We start from the raw sequence: 18,212 nt of genomic DNA, 5'->3' as shown, positions 1-18,212 counted from the left end.
TTGAATGACTGTGAATTAGTTGATGTGTGAAATGTAAAAACTACAGCAGGTATCTTTTGTGATCAAAATGGCTAAGGACATTGCTATTTATGCCCCATAATTAAATGTTTTTACATCATTTAAAATGGTTTGTTTGTTTCAAGTTCAACCAAATAACTGTAATGTAATCCCTGATTCTATAGCGCCAACCACAACTTCAACAGAGACAACAGTGTCTCCAACAACCTTTACTACTACATGTGGCTATCCATGTGTGTGGTCACAGTGGTTTGATACCACATTCCCTACACTTGGAACTCCAGGAGGAGACTCTGAAACCTACAACAACATAAGAGCAGAGGGACACGATATATGTGAGAAGCCAAGCAAGATCCAATGCAGAGCCGAGAAGTACCCAAATGTTAGCATAAGCCAAGTAGGCCAAGTGGTGCAGTGTAATGTAGCAGAAGGGTTGACTTGCAGAAATGAAGACCAGTCAGGCAAATTTCCACTGTGCTTTAACTACCAAGTTCGAGTCCTCTGCTGTGATGAAGATCTTTGTACATCTAAGCCTACAACCATTTCACCAACAACTACAAGACCACCTGTTACAACAACAACTACAAACGCAACCACCTCCACTATCTCAACAACCACGTTGAATACAAAACCCCCTAACTGCACAGTTTGTGAGTGGTCACCTTGGTATAATGTGGATTATCCTCAATTTGGTCCTGGGGGTGGCGACAATGAATCAATTAAAAAGATTCTAGAATCTGGAAAACATATTTGTGAAAAACCAGTGGATGTCATGTGCCAAGCAGTGCGATATCCAGGGATCCCATTGTCTGAATTAGGACAGAATGTAGTCTGTAATACGAAGGTTGGACTAATATGCCAGAACAAAGATCAAGGCATTCCTCCAATATGCCTTGACTATGAAATTAAGGTGAAGTGTTGCAAGACTGTGAAATGTCACACTACAACACCAGTCCAAACAACTAAACCTACTGTCACAACAACAACAATGTCAGCATCCACATTACCTACAACAACAAGTAAACCAACAACAATCACTACTCCTCCAACATCAACTCTACCTCTAACCACAACTACAACTCCTACCACTACTCCAACACCAAATACCACAATCTTAACATCGACTACACCACCTACCACATCAACAACAGTTACTCCCATCACTACTCCTACACCCACTACAAAGACCTCAACATCGACAGTTACATCGACAACAAAAACAACAACTCAGACACCCAGCCCTAGTACAACTCTAACCACTACTCCAACATCAACCTCAACAGGAGTAACACCGACCACATGCAGTGGTGAAGAAAAATGTGTGTGGTCAGACTGGATCAACCTTGGTCAGCCAACGTCTGGCTCTGAAGGTGGAGATAATGAATCCATTAAGAGCATCATTTCTGCTGGTTATCACATTTGCTCAGCTCCAGAGGCAGTTGAATGTAGAGCAAAACAATACCCTGGACTTCAGATCTCTCAGCTTGGCCAAGACGTGACTTGCAATCCATCCGTTGGACTGATTTGTCAAAACAATATGCAAGGTCTTCAGCAAAAGTGCTTCGACTACGAGATTCGAGTGAAATGTTGTCAATGTGGAACTACAACACACATCCCAACCACCAAAACAACGACAGGTCCTCACATCACTACTCCTACACCCACTACTACAACCTCAACATCGACAGCTCCACCTACAACAAAAACAACAACTCAGACTCCCAGCCCTAGTACAACTCTAACCACTACTCCTACATCAACCTCAACAGGAGTAACACCGACCACATGCAGTGGTGAAGAAAAATGTGTGTGGTCAGACTGGATCAACCTTGGTCAGCCAACGTCTGGCTCTGAAGGTGGAGATAATGAATCCATTAAGAGCATCATTTCTGCTGGTTATCACATTTGCTCAGCTCCAGAGGCAGTTGAATGTAGAGCAAAACAATACCCTGGACTTCAGATCTCGCAGCTTGGCCAAGACGTGACTTGCAATCCATCCGTTGGACTGATTTGTGAAAACAATATGCAAGGTCTTCAGCAAAAGTGCTTTGATTATGAGATTCGGGTGAAATGTTGTCAATGTGGAACCACAACACACATCCCAACCACCAACACAACAACGACAGGTCCTCACATCACTACTCCTACACCCACTACTACAACGTCAACATCAACAGCTCCACCTACAACAAAAACAACAACTCAGACTCCCAGCCCTAGTACAACTCTAACCACTACTCCTACATCAACCTCAACAGGAGTAACACCAACCACATGCAGTGGTGAAGAAAAATGTGTGTGGTCAGACTGGATCAACCTTGGTCAGCCAACGTCTGGCTCTGAAGGTGGAGATAATGAATCCATTAAGAGCATCATTTCTGCTGGTTATCACATTTGCTCAGCTCCAGAGGCAGTTGAATGTAGAGCAAAACAATACCCTGGACTTCAGATCTCTCAGCTTGGCCAAGACGTGACTTGCAATCCATCCGTTGGACTGATTTGTCAAAACAATATGCAAGGTCTTCAGCAAAAGTGCTTCGACTACGAGATTCGAGTGAAATGTTGTCAATGTGGAACTACAACACACATCCCAACCACCAAAACAACGACAGGTCCTCACAACACTACTCCTACACCCACTACTACAACCTCAACATCGACAGCTCCACCTACAACAAAAACAACAACTCAGACTCCCAGCCCTAGTACAACTCTAACCACTACTCCTACATCAACCTCAACAGGAGTAACACCGACCACATGCAGTGGTGAAGAAAAATGTGTGTGGTCAGACTGGATCAACCTTGGTCAGCCAACGTCTGGCTCTGAAGGTGGAGATAATGAATCCATTAAGAGCATCATTTCTGCTGGTTATCACATTTGCTCAGCTCCAGAGGCAGTTGAATGTAGAGCAAAACAATACCCTGGACTTCAGATCTCGCAGCTTGGCCAAGACGTGACTTGCAATCCATCCGTTGGACTGATTTGTGAAAACAATATGCAAGGTCTTCAGCAAAAGTGCTTTGATTATGAGATTCGGGTGAAATGTTGTCAATGTGGAACCACAACACACATCCCAACCACCACCACAACAACGACAGGTCCTCACATCACTACTCCTACACCCACTACTACAACGTCAACATCAACAGCTCCACCTACAACAAAAACAACAACTCAGACTCCCAGCCCTAGTACAACTCTAACCACTACTCCTACATCAACCTCAGCAGGAGTAACACCAACCACATGCAGTGGTGAAGAAAAATGTGTGTGGTCAGACTGGATCAACCTTGGTCAGCCAACGTCTGGCTCTGAAGGTGGAGATAATGAATCCATTAAGAGCATCATTTCTGCTGGTTATCACATTTGCTCAGCTCCAGAGGCAGTTGAATGTAGAGCAAAACAATACCCTGGACTTCAGATCTCGCAGCTTGGCCAAGACGTGACTTGCAATCCATCCGTTGGACTGATTTGTGAAAACAATATGCAAGGTCTTCAGCAAAAGTGCTTTGATTATGAGATTCGGGTGAAATGTTGTCGATGTGTAACCACAACACACATCCCAACCACCACCACAACAACGACAGGTCCTCACATCACTACTCCTACACCCACTACTTCAACCTCAACATCGACAGCTCCACCTACAACAAAAACAACAACTCAGACACCCAGCCCTAGTACAACTCCAACCACTACTCCTACATCAACCTCAACAGGAGTAACACCGACCACATGCAGTGGTGAAGAAAAATGTGTGTGGTCAGACTGGATCAACCTTGGTCAGCCAACGTCTGGCTCTGAAGGTGGAGATAATGAATCCATTAAGAGCATCATTTCTGCTGGTTATCACATTTGCTCAGCTCCAGAGGCAGTTGAATGTAGAGCAAAACAATACCCTGGACTTCAGATCTCGCAGCTTGGCCAAGACGTGACTTGCAATCCATCCGTTGGACTGATTTGTGAAAACAATATGCAAGGTCTTCAGCAAAAGTGCTTTGATTATGAGATTCGGGTGAAATGTTGTCAATGTGTAACCACAACACACATCCCAACCACCACCACAACAACGACAGGTCCTCACATCACTACTCCTACACCCACTACTACAACCTCAACATCGACAGCTCCACCTACAACAAAAACAACAACTCAGACTCCCAGCCCTAGTACAACTCTAACCACTACTCCTACATCAACCTCAACAGGAGTAACACCAACCACATGCAGTGGTGAAGAAAAATGTGTGTGGTCAGACTGGATCAACCTTGGTCAGCCAACGTCTGGCTCTGAAGGTGGAGATAATGAATCCATTAAGAGCATAATTTCTGCTGGTTATCACATTTGCTCAGCTCCAGAGGCAGTTGAATGTAGAGCAAAACAATACCCTGGACTTCAGATCTCGCAGCTTGGCCAAGACGTGACTTGCAATCCATCCGTTGGACTGATTTGTGAAAACAATATGCAAGGTCTTCAGCAAAAGTGCTTTGATTATGAGATTCGGGTGAAATGTTGTCAATGTGGAACCACAACACACATCCCAACCACCAACACAACAACGACAGGTCCTCACATCACTACTCCTACACCCACTACTACAACGTCAACATCAACAGCTCCACCTACAACAAAAACAACAACTCAGACTCCCAGCCCTAGTACAACTCTAACCACTACTCCTACATCAACCTCAACAGGAGTAACACCAACCACATGCAGTGGTGAAGAAAAATGTGTGTGGTCAGACTGGATCAACCTTGGTCAGCCAACGTCTGGCTCTGAAGGTGGAGATAATGAATCCATTAAGAGCATCATTTCTGCTGGTTATCACATTTGCTCAGCTCCAGAGGCAGTTGAATGTAGAGCAAAACAATACCCTGGACTTCAGATCTCGCAGCTTGGCCAAGACGTGACTTGCAATCCATCCGTTGGACTGATTTGTGAAAACAATATGCAAGGTCTTGAGCAAAAGTGCTTTGATTATGAGATTCGGGTGAAATGTTGTCAATGTGGAACCACAACACACATCCCAACCACCACCACAACAACGACAGGTCCTCACATCACTACTCCTACACCCACTACTACAACGTCAACATCAACAGCTCCACCTACAACAAAAACAACAACTCAGACTCCCAGCCCTAGTACAACTCTAACCACTACTCCTACATCAACCTCAACAGGAGTAACACCAACCACATGCAGTGGTGAAGAAAAATGTGTGTGGTCAGACTGGATCAACCTTGGTCAGCCAACGTCTGGCTCTGAAGGTGGAGATAATGAATCCATTAAGAGCATCATTTCTGCTGGTTATCACATTTGCTCAGCTCCAGAGGCAGTTGAATGTAGAGCAAAACAATACCCTGGACTTCAGATCTCTCAGCTTGGCCAAGACGTGACTTGCAATCCATCCGTTGGACTGATTTGTCAAAACAATATGCAAGGTCTTCAGCAAAAGTGCTTCGACTACGAGATTCGAGTGAAATGTTGTCAATGTGGAACTACAACACACATCCCAACCACCAAAACAACGACAGGTCCTCACATCACTACTCCTACACCCACTACTACAACCTCAACATCGACAGCTCCACCTACAACAAAAACAACAACTCAGACTCCCAGCCCTAGTACAACTCTAACCACTACTCCTACATCAACCTCAACAGGAGTAACACCGACCACATGCAGTGGTGAAGAAAAATGTGTGTGGTCAGACTGGATCAACCTTGGTCAGCCAACGTCTGGCTCTGAAGGTGGAGATAATGAATCCATTAAGAGCATAATTTCTGCTGGTTATCACATTTGCTCAGCTCCAGAGGCAGTTGAATGTAGAGCAAAACAATACCCTGGACTTCAGATCTCGCAGCTTGGCCAAGACGTGACTTGCAATCCATCCGTTGGACTGATTTGTGAAAACAATATGCAAGGTCTTCAGCAAAAGTGCTTTGATTATGAGATTCGGGTGAAATGTTGTCAATGTGGAACCACAACACACATCCCAACCACCACCACAACAACGACAGGTCCTCACATCACTACTCCTACACCCACTACTACAACGTCAACATCAACAGCTCCACCTACAACAAAAACAACAACTCAGACTCCCAGCCCTAGTACAACTCTAACCACTACTCCTACATCAACCTCAGCAGGAGTAACACCAACCACATGCAGTGGTGAAGAAAAATGTGTGTGGTCAGACTGGATCAACCTTGGTCAGCCAACGTCTGGCTCTGAAGGTGGAGATAATGAATCCATTAAGAGCATCATTTCTGCTGGTTATCACATTTGCTCAGCTCCAGAGGCAGTTGAATGTAGAGCAAAACAATACCCTGGACTTCAGATCTCGCAGCTTGGCCAAGACGTGACTTGCAATCCATCCGTTGGACTGATTTGTGAAAACAATATGCAAGGTCTTCAGCAAAAGTGCTTTGATTATGAGATTCGGGTGAAATGTTGTCAATGTGGAACCACAACACACATCCCAACCACCACCACAACAACGACAGGTCCTCACATCACTACTCCTACACCCACTACTACAACGTCAACATCAACAGCTCCACCTACAACAAAAACAACAACTCAGACACCCAGCCCTAGTACAACTCCAACCACTACTCCTACATCAACCTCAACAGGAGTAACACCGACCACATGCAGTGGTGAAGAAAAATGTGTGTGGTCAGACTGGATCAACCTTGGTCAGCCAACGTCTGGCTCTGAAGGTGGAGATAATGAATCCATTAAGAGCATCATTTCTGCTGGTTATCACATTTGCTCAGCTCCAGAGGCAGTTGAATGTAGAGCAAAACAATACCCTGGACTTCAGATCTCGCAGCTTGGCCAAGACGTGACTTGCAATCCATCCGTTGGACTGATTTGTCAAAACAATATGCAAGGTCTTCAGCAAAAGTGCTTCGACTACGAGATTCGAGTGAAATGTTGTCAATGTGGAACTACAACACACATCCCAACCACCAAAACAACGACAGGTCCTCACATCACTACTCCTACACCCACTACTACAACCTCAACATCGACAGCTCCACCTACAACAAAAACAACAACTCAGACTCCCAGCCCTAGTACAACTCTAACCACTACTCCTACATCAACCTCAACAGGAGTAACACCGACCACATGCAGTGGTGAAGAAAAATGTGTGTGGTCAGACTGGATCAACCTTGGTCAGCCAACGTCTGGCTCTGAAGGTGGAGATAATGAATCCATTAAGAGCATAATTTCTGCTGGTTATCACATTTGCTCAGCTCCAGAGGCAGTTGAATGTAGAGCAAAACAATACCCTGGACTTCAGATCTCGCAGCTTGGCCAAGACGTGACTTGCAATCCATCCGTTGGACTGATTTGTGAAAACAATATGCAAGGTCTTCAGCAAAAGTGCTTTGATTATGAGATTCGGGTGAAATGTTGTCAATGTGGAACCACAACACACATCCCAACCACCACCACAACAACGACAGGTCCTCACATCACTACTCCTACACCCACTACTACAACCTCAACATCGACAGCTCCACCTACAACAAAAACAACAACTCAGACTCCCAGCCCTAGTACAACTCTAACCACTACTCCTACATCAACCTCAACAGGAGTAACACCGACCACATGCAGTGGTGAAGAAAAATGTGTGTGGTCAGACTGGATCAACCTTGGTCAGCCAACGTCTGGCTCTGAAGGTGGAGATAATGAATCCATTAAGAGCATAATTTCTGCTGGTTATCACATTTGCTCAGCTCCAGAGGCAGTTGAATGTAGAGCAAAACAATACCCTGGACTTCAGATCTCGCAGCTTGGCCAAGACGTGACTTGCAATCCATCCGTTGGACTGATTTGTGAAAACAATATGCAAGGTCTTCAGCAAAAGTGCTTTGATTATGAGATTCGGGTGAAATGTTGTCAATGTGGAACCACAACACACATCCCAACCACCAACACAACAACGACAGGTCCTCACATCACTACTCCTACACCCACTACTACAACGTCAACATCAACAGCTCCACCTACAACAAAAACAACAACTCAGACTCCCAGCCCTAGTACAACTCTAACCACTACTCCTACATCAACCTCAACAGGAGTAACACCAACCACATGCAGTGGTGAAGAAAAATGTGTGTGGTCAGACTGGATCAACCTTGGTCAGCCAACGTCTGGCTCTGAAGGTGGAGATAATGAATCCATTAAGAGCATCATTTCTGCTGGTTATCACATTTGCTCAGCTCCAGAGGCAGTTGAATGTAGAGCAAAACAATACCCTGGACTTCAGATCTCGCAGCTTGGCCAAGACGTGACTTGCAATCCATCCGTTGGACTGATTTGTGAAAACAATATGCAAGGTCTTGAGCAAAAGTGCTTTGATTATGAGATTCGGGTGAAATGTTGTCAATGTGGAACCACAACACACATCCCAACCACCACCACAACAACGACAGGTCCTCACATCACTACTCCTACACCCACTACTACAACGTCAACATCAACAGCTCCACCTACAACAAAAACAACAACTCAGACTCCCAGCCCTAGTACAACTCTAACCACTACTCCTACATCAACCTCAACAGGAGTAACACCAACCACATGCAGTGGTGAAGAAAAATGTGTGTGGTCAGACTGGATCAACCTTGGTCAGCCAACGTCTGGCTCTGAAGGTGGAGATAATGAATCCATTAAGAGCATCATTTCTGCTGGTTATCACATTTGCTCAGCTCCAGAGGCAGTTGAATGTAGAGCAAAACAATACCCTGGACTTCAGATCTCTCAGCTTGGCCAAGACGTGACTTGCAATCCATCCGTTGGACTGATTTGTCAAAACAATATGCAAGGTCTTCAGCAAAAGTGCTTCGACTACGAGATTCGAGTGAAATGTTGTCAATGTGGAACTACAACACACATCCCAACCACCAAAACAACGACAGGTCCTCACATCACTACTCCTACACCCACTACTACAACCTCAACATCGACAGCTCCACCTACAACAAAAACAACAACTCAGACTCCCAGCCCTAGTACAACTCTAACCACTACTCCTACATCAACCTCAACAGGAGTAACACCGACCACATGCAGTGGTGAAGAAAAATGTGTGTGGTCAGACTGGATCAACCTTGGTCAGCCAACGTCTGGCTCTGAAGGTGGAGATAATGAATCCATTAAGAGCATAATTTCTGCTGGTTATCACATTTGCTCAGCTCCAGAGGCAGTTGAATGTAGAGCAAAACAATACCCTGGACTTCAGATCTCGCAGCTTGGCCAAGACGTGACTTGCAATCCATCCGTTGGACTGATTTGTGAAAACAATATGCAAGGTCTTCAGCAAAAGTGCTTTGATTATGAGATTCGGGTGAAATGTTGTCAATGTGGAACCACAACACACATCCCAACCACCACCACAACAACGACAGGTCCTCACATCACTACTCCTACACCCACTACTACAACGTCAACATCAACAGCTCCACCTACAACAAAAACAACAACTCAGACTCCCAGCCCTAGTACAACTCTAACCACTACTCCTACATCAACCTCAGCAGGAGTAACACCAACCACATGCAGTGGTGAAGAAAAATGTGTGTGGTCAGACTGGATCAACCTTGGTCAGCCAACGTCTGGCTCTGAAGGTGGAGATAATGAATCCATTAAGAGCATCATTTCTGCTGGTTATCACATTTGCTCAGCTCCAGAGGCAGTTGAATGTAGAGCAAAACAATACCCTGGACTTCAGATCTCGCAGCTTGGCCAAGACGTGACTTGCAATCCATCCGTTGGACTGATTTGTGAAAACAATATGCAAGGTCTTCAGCAAAAGTGCTTTGATTATGAGATTCGGGTGAAATGTTGTCAATGTGGAACCACAACACACATCCCAACCACCACCACAACAACGACAGGTCCTCACATCACTACTCCTACACCCACTACTACAACGTCAACATCAACAGCTCCACCTACAACAAAAACAACAACTCAGACACCCAGCCCTAGTACAACTCCAACCACTACTCCTACATCAACCTCAACAGGAGTAACACCGACCACATGCAGTGGTGAAGAAAAATGTGTGTGGTCAGACTGGATCAACCTTGGTCAGCCAACGTCTGGCTCTGAAGGTGGAGATAATGAATCCATTAAGAGCATCATTTCTGCTGGTTATCACATTTGCTCAGCTCCAGAGGCAGTTGAATGTAGAGCAAAACAATACCCTGGACTTCAGATCTCGCAGCTTGGCCAAGACGTGACTTGCAATCCATCCGTTGGACTGATTTGTCAAAACAATATGCAAGGTCTTCAGCAAAAGTGCTTCGACTACGAGATTCGAGTGAAATGTTGTCAATGTGGAACTACAACACACATCCCAACCACCAAAACAACGACAGGTCCTCACATCACTACTCCTACACCCACTACTACAACCTCAACATCGACAGCTCCACCTACAACAAAAACAACAACTCAGACTCCCAGCCCTAGTACAACTCTAACCACTACTCCTACATCAACCTCAACAGGAGTAACACCGACCACATGCAGTGGTGAAGAAAAATGTGTGTGGTCAGACTGGATCAACCTAGGTCAGCCAACGTCTGGCTCTGAAGGTGGAGATAATGAATCCATTAAGAGCATAATTTCTGCTGGTTATCACATTTGCTCAGCTCCAGAGGCAGTTGAATGTAGAGCAAAACAATACCCTGGACTTCAGATCTCGCAGCTTGGCCAAGACGTGACTTGCAATCCATCCGTTGGACTGATTTGTGAAAACAATATGCAAGGTCTTCAGCAAAAGTGCTTTGATTATGAGATTCGGGTGAAATGTTGTCAATGTGGAACCACAACACACATCCCAACCACCAACACAACAACGACAGGTCCTCACATCACTACTCCTACACCCACTACTACAACGTCAACATCAACAGCTCCACCTACAACAAAAACAACAACTCAGACTCCCAGCCCTAGTACAACTCTAACCACTACTCCTACATCAACCTCAACAGGAGTAACACCAACCACATGCAGTGGTGAAGAAAAATGTGTGTGGTCAGACTGGATCAACCTTGGTCAGCCAACGTCTGGCTCTGAAGGTGGAGATAATGAATCCATTAAGAGCATCATTTCTGCTGGTTATCACATTTGCTCAGCTCCAGAGGCAGTTGAATGTAGAGCAAAACAATACCCTGGACTTCAGATCTCGCAGCTTGGCCAAGACGTGACTTGCAATCCATCCGTTGGACTGATTTGTGAAAACAATATGCAAGGTCTTGAGCAAAAGTGCTTTGATTATGAGATTCGGGTGAAATGTTGTCAATGTGGAACCACAACACACATCCCAACCACCACCACAACAACGACAGGTCCTCACATCACTACTCCTACACCCACTACTACAACGTCAACATCAACAGCTCCACCTACAACAAAAACAACAACTCAGACACCCAGCCCTAGTACAACTCCAACCACTACTCCTACATCAACCTCAACAGGAGTAACACCGACCACATGCAGTGGTGAAGAAAAATGTGTGTGGTCAGACTGGATCAACCTTGGTCAGCCAACGTCTGGCTCTGAAGGTGGAGATAATGAATCCATTAAGAGCATCATTTCTGCTGGTTATCACATTTGCTCAGCTCCAGAGGCAGTTGAATGTAGAGCAAAACAATATCCTGGACTTCAGATCTCTCAGCTTGGCCAAGACGTGACTTGCAATCCATCCGTTGGACTGATTTGTGAAAACAATATGCAAGGTCTTCAGCAAAAGTGCTTTGATTATGAGATCCGGGTGAAATGTTGTCAATGTGGAACCACAACACACATCCCAACCACCACCACAACAACGACAGGTCCTCACATCACTACTCCTACACCCACTACTACAACCTCAACATCAACAGCTCCACCTACAACAAAAACAACAACTCAGACTCCCAGCCCTAGTACAACTCTAACCACTACTCCTACATCAACCTCAACAGGAGTAACACCGACCACATGCAGTGGTGAAGAAAAATGTGTGTGGTCAGACTGGATCAACCTTGGTCAGCCAACGTCTGGCTCTGAAGGTGGAGATAATGAATCCATTAAGAACATCATTTCTGCTGGTTATCACATTTGCTCAGCTCCAGAGGCAGTTGAATGTAGAGCAAAACAATACCCTGGACTTCAGATCTCGCAGCTTGGCCAAGACGTGACTTGCAATCCATCCGTTGGACTGATTTGTGAAAACAATATGCAAGGTCTTCAGCAAAAGTGCTTTGATTATGAGATTCGGGTGAAATGTTGTCAATGTGGAACCACAACACACATCCCAACCACCACCACAACAACGATAGGTCCTCACATCACTACTCCTACACCCACTACTACAACGTCAACATCGACAGCTCCACCTACAACAAAAACAACAACTCAGACTCCCAGCCCTAGTACAACTCTAACCACTACTCCTACATCAACCTCAACAGGAGTAACACCGACCACATGCAGTGGTGAAGAAAAATGTGTGTGGTCAGACTGGATCAACCTTGGTCAGCCAACGTCTGGCTCTGAAGGTGGAGATAATGAATCCATTAAGAGCATCATTTCTGCTGGTTATCACATTTGCTCAGCTCCAGAGGCAGTTGAATGTAGAGCAAAACAATACCCTGGACTTCAGATCTCGCAGCTTGGCCAAGACGTGACTTGCAATCCATCCGTTGGACTGATTTGTGAAAACAATATGCAAGGTCTTCAGCAAAAGTGCTTTGATTATGAGATTCGGGTGAAATGTTGTCAATGTGGAACCACAACACACATCCCAACCACCAAAACAACGACAGGTCCTTACATCACTACTCCTACACCCACTACTACAACCTCAACATCGACAGCTCCACCTACAACAAAAACAACAACTCAGACACCCAGCCCTAGTACAACTCCAACCACTACTCCTACATCAACAGGAGTAACACCGATCCAATGCAGTGGTGAAGAAAAATGTGTGTGGTCAGACTGGATCAACCTTGGTCAGCCAACGTCTGGCTCTGAAGGTGGAGATAATGAATCCATTAAGAGCATCATTTCTGCTGGTTATCACATTTGCTCAGCTCCAGAGGCAGTTGAATGTAGAGCAAAACAATACCCTGGACTTCAGATCTCTCAGCTTGGCCAAGACGTGACTTGCAATCCATCCGTTGGACTGATTTGTCAAAACAATATGCAAGGTCTTCAGCAAAAGTGCTTCGACTACGAGATTCGAGTGAAATGTTGTCAATGTGGAACCACAACACACATCCCAACCACCACCACAACAACGACAGGTCCTCACATCACTACTCCTACACCCACTACTACAACCTCAACGTCAACAGTTCCATCTTCAACAAAAACAACAACTCTGCCTCCCACCACTACTATTATTACTACAACTCCTTTTTTTGTAATAACTGGTGAAACAGCGAAACCATCGATTCCAGTCACATTACCCAATACTCATTGTTCTTTTTGCCATTTCAATCATACTGATTTCCTCATTGGTAAGTTTTACTTTTCACCTTTCCAAGTTTGAAACCTTTTGTACTATTAGTTCAGCTATTAGTGATGTTCAATTTGTATGTCATTTTACACGTTAAGTTGGAAAACTTCCTTAATAATGATTACACCTCAAATTACTTTCAGGCTCAATTGTTTATAATGTCTCTGACCATGATGGATGGTGCTACATTGGTCTCTGCAACAAGACTTGTGAAATAGAAACACATTTGACCAGCTGTGGTACATCAACTACCCCAGTTACTCCTACTTCACCAACCACTTCACAGCCCCCAACAATAACAGTTCCACATGTAACATATCCAACTGAGAAGAACTGTGACCATGAGCATCCTCCAAGACAGGTTTTACTCTGCTATAGATAATAACTTTTGTTCCATAGGAATTATTATTTACAAAGGGATGATTACATTACAAAAATAATTGAATGATTTTATAGACATTTCCTGTAGAACTAATATATTTCTGTGTTTGTAGAACGGTGACAGCTGGAAACATAACCAATGCACCAACGGAACATGCGCCAACGGGAAAGTTAGTTATGAGCATGTACATTGTGAGACTCCGAAGCCTATAACATGTGAAAATAACTATCCTCCGATCCAAGTGTTTGACGAATCTGGATGCTGTTTCCACTATGAGTGTCAATGTAAGTTTACCACCCCCCCCCCCCAAAAAAATAGATATGTTTACTCTTTGTGTCACAAATCCTACTTTAGCCATTGATTTTAGTTCAAAATTATTCTTTCTCTTTGACTTGTTTAGGTTTATCTAATAGTTACCAGCAGTAAATGTATATGCATGTCTAACATTGGAAAACGTTCAGCACAGCACCATTAATTTTGCATAAAACATTCCACATCTGTGTCCTTTTAAATGCTAATCATTCTCTTCTTACAAAGGTATCTGCTATGGTTGGGGAGACCCTCACTATGTCACCTTTGATGGAACATACTATGGCTTCCAAGGAAATTGTTCTTACGTCTTGGTCAAAGAAATCCTGCCAAAGTACAACTTCAGTGTTGTAATCGACAATTACTATTGTGATGCCCCAGATGGACTTTCCTGTCCTCAGTCTCTGACAATTTATTATCAATCTTACAAGATATTCATGACCAAGAAGGACGTTGATGGAGTTTTCACAAGTCTGGTAATTAAAATATCTCAAATATTGTATGTTCAAGAGATTTTCAGTCGTTTTTTCATTTAAGAGGGATTAGTTTTTGGATTAGCTTAGATATTGATTAGCTTCCATTTAAGATTGATATACTTCCTTTATGTATTAGATATAGGATACAGTTCTAGAATACTATTGGGTATAAAAATATTGAATTATTGTAACTATTTTGTCCATCTCTTAATATTTTGGTCCTAGATTTATGTAAACCAGAAACGCATCATCCCAGCATATGAGACCAAGGACTTCCGCATCACAGACAACGGAATTGAGACCCTTTTAGTCATACCAGCAATTAATGCCAAGGTGTCATTCACTGGTCTTATGTTTAGCATATACCTGCCCTGGGACAAGTTCAGTGGCAACACTGAGGGACAGTGTGGTGAGTACAGGTGTTTTATGGTCACTTTGTTAAGATGATTACCCCATGATGTCTCATTGTCTAACAATGGTTTTCAATCTTATTCAGGTACATGTGACAACAACCGGACAGATGACTGCCGCTTGCCAAATGGGACTATCGATTCATCTTGTCCTGACATGGCACACCAATGGCATGTTGCTGACCACAATAACAGTCAGTGCACACCACCACCACCAGAGCCGACACCACCACCAGGCTGTGATCCACCCATTTGTCATCTCATTCAAAGCAAGTAAGTAGCAATTAGTATTTACAGTAAACCTAGCTCTTCTGTCGGATCGATAACCTCCCAATCATAATAATCTCAGTGCCAACAGTAACTTGACATACTAAAACACGGCAATCATTTGACAAAGCCTGATGACAAAACAAAGTGAATTATCATATTTAAGTATCTACTCTAACTGAAGCGTGACATCTTTTCTAGGGTCTTTGAGAGTTGCCATAAGATAATCCCCTACGAGCCATTCCTTGTGGCATGTATCTTTGATGTGTGTTATATGGATGATGTTACCATTGGCTGCACCAGCTTGCAGACCTATGCTGATGCATGTGCACAAGCAGGAGTCTGTATTGAGTGGAGAAATTATACAAATGGACAATGTGGTAAGTAGGTCACTCCTCAAGACCATAAAGCTCAGATAGCCTCTCTATGATGTTGCTTATTGGTTATTAACCTTTTTATCTCCCCCGCTACAGACTTCACATGTGAGAAACCCAAGGTTTATAAAGCCTGCGGTCCACAAGTTGAACCAACCTGTAATGCCTGGTATGTATAATGCTGTTGTTCAGTGGATGGGTATAATGATGGGCAAACGTCTTTCAGCTATTGAAACATTTTTTGAATATCTCTGCAGGTACAATTTCAAATTCATCCAGACTCAAAATGAGTTCAGTGTCATGGGAGATATACAATTGGAGGGATGTTATTGTCCCCCTGGGACAACTCTTATGAGTTCCAGCTCAAACTACTGTATCCCCAGCTGTGGTAAGAATGGTCAAATAACAGCATTGTATAATGAGGGTGTGGTGACTTACTGTATGGTGCTGTGATAGTAGCTACATCCTGCTGACCTTCACTTTGGGAAGCACAAAGTGTTTGTTGCTACTGTAGTGGTCTTTTGAAAGCTGGTTCAGCTTTTTGTATAACAAACAAAAAATATCCACAGCATTTTTCACAGATACTTCAATTGTGCAGGTTTTGGTTTATTTTGATTGATATTGATTTCATCAAGTGCTTCCGGTATATAAAATGCATTATCAAAATGAAGTTGTGGAATGTATTTCAATTACTTAGTTTTTGTAATGTATTTTTTTCTCTTTGGTTCATTAGATATTTGCCCATTGCCAAATGGAGAATGGAAAGAGGTAAAATTGTGTTTGAATTTCACTCACAGGTTTAAGCAGGGAAGAGAAACTATTCATTTCTGATATACACATTAACTTAAGGATCGGCGTCCCATCAATGGGACAGTTGTAAATCATGCAGCGCGTTATGTCAAGATCGCAGATTTTAGAGAAACAACAAACGTCGGTAAATATAAGTGTCTTATATCGGCTGAAAGCTTAAATTCCTGTTAATATAACTGCACTGTCCAATTTACAGTAGCTATTACTGCAAAAAAATGCCATGCAATTGTTTGAGGAGAGCTCCTAACAACAAAATAATTTTTTCACTGTGATAGGTTTGATAAATTCACCTCTGAAGGTAAAATGTAAACTTATATTCTGAAATCTTGCTCTGATTTACTATCCAAAGGGTCCCAGAGATAACATGAAGTGTCGTTTTGTTTAATAAAATCCCTTTTCCTATCCTAAAAAGGTCCATACAGCACGCACAATCTATTTTATATTTCCACTCGTTCAATTTGCAAAGAAAGGAATCTCACCTTAAATGTTGTTTCAATGAGTCAAATCACGTTTGTATGTATTCCTCAGAGATCCTAGAAGGTAACAAGACTTTACTATATCATTAGGGGTGTAGTATATCCTATAGAACACCATATTTGGTCAGAGAGCGACGCCTTCATGGCACGCCGATGACTCGGGCGGCCATCACTTGAACAACTGTATCTTTGTCAAATAAGCACCAATCGGGGTCAAACAAAGCTAGCTAGATATCCAATGAGCTGGGCTTAACGGGAGTATCCGGAAACCATGTATATGTCGTAAACTGTAGCTACTAACCTTGTACGACAGCATGCCTTTTTCATTTTTGACAAAAATGTCCACAAACTTCAAAGTGTTTCCATTCAAATGGTACCAAGAATATGCATATCCTTGCTTCAGTGACTGAGCTACAGGCAGTTAGATTTGAGTATGTAATATAGACGAAAATTGAAAAAAAAAGGTCATGTAGCTTGTATTTCACTTTTGGCAATCATGTATAGTAATGTATGCAATAATAATAATTATAATAATAATAATAATGTATTACAATTCTATAGTGCTTTCATAAAACCTCAAAGCGCTTCAGTGATTACTAATTCCACACACTGAATGATTGAACTTTGTACTGGTAGTGTCCATACAAACCTTAGTGTACTTAAATTGTTCCTCATTGCAGGCTAATGAGACCTGGGTGAGCAACTGCCAGGAGTGTGTGTGTGACCCGTACAGTCTGGAAATCCAGTGCCAGCCTATGGCATGCCAACATCAGCCTCCTCTCACCTGTGATCAGGAGGGCCAAGTTAAGATCGTAGAAACCGTTGACTGTTGTCAAAAGGACAAATGCGGTGAGTGACTTGTTTGGATAATGTGCTTTATATGTGGGCTTTTTAACATTTTGGTTAAAAAAAAAATCCAACCACTGTGGCCATTCGCATAGTTTTTAAAACAATCGTTTTTTCTTTCCAAACAGAGTGTGATGTCACACGATGCTCTACTTCCAAGATAACTTGCCCAGTCGGATTCGAGACAGAGGCAACTATGGGAGTCTGCTGCCTAACTTATCAATGCGGTGAGTTTGCGTCTGCATGTGTTTGAGTGTGCGTGTACAGTATTTGTGCATAT

General features: G+C 43.4%; 1 protein-coding gene across 1 annotated transcript in view; it reads left to right on the top strand.

The window, feature by feature from the left end:
- LOC110506112 (mucin-5AC-like) overlaps nt 1–18,212 on the top strand; it is a 33,287-nt gene that overhangs the window by 12,551 nt on the left and 2,524 nt on the right. Inside the window, exons 30-42 of the mRNA XM_036963618.1 lie at nt 183–10,696; nt 10,745–13,583; nt 13,726–13,943; nt 14,077–14,248; nt 14,502–14,749; nt 14,975–15,158; nt 15,246–15,432; nt 15,628–15,806; nt 15,900–15,969; nt 16,058–16,188; nt 16,534–16,568; nt 17,767–17,935; nt 18,061–18,159. Of these exons, the coding sequence (XP_036819513.1) occupies nt 183–10,696; nt 10,745–13,583; nt 13,726–13,943; nt 14,077–14,248; nt 14,502–14,749; nt 14,975–15,158; nt 15,246–15,432; nt 15,628–15,806; nt 15,900–15,969; nt 16,058–16,188; nt 16,534–16,568; nt 17,767–17,935; nt 18,061–18,159 (15,045 nt within the window). The remainder of the gene's footprint in view (nt 1–182; nt 10,697–10,744; nt 13,584–13,725; nt 13,944–14,076; nt 14,249–14,501; nt 14,750–14,974; nt 15,159–15,245; nt 15,433–15,627; nt 15,807–15,899; nt 15,970–16,057; nt 16,189–16,533; nt 16,569–17,766; nt 17,936–18,060; nt 18,160–18,212) is intronic.

This window comes from Oncorhynchus mykiss, chromosome 26 (assembly GCF_013265735.2).
Source record: "Oncorhynchus mykiss isolate Arlee chromosome 26, USDA_OmykA_1.1, whole genome shotgun sequence".
Lineage (NCBI taxonomy): Eukaryota > Metazoa > Chordata > Actinopteri > Salmoniformes > Salmonidae > Oncorhynchus > Oncorhynchus mykiss.
Note: the sequence above shows the minus strand (reverse complement) of the source record. Positions and strands in the feature narration are given on the sequence as shown.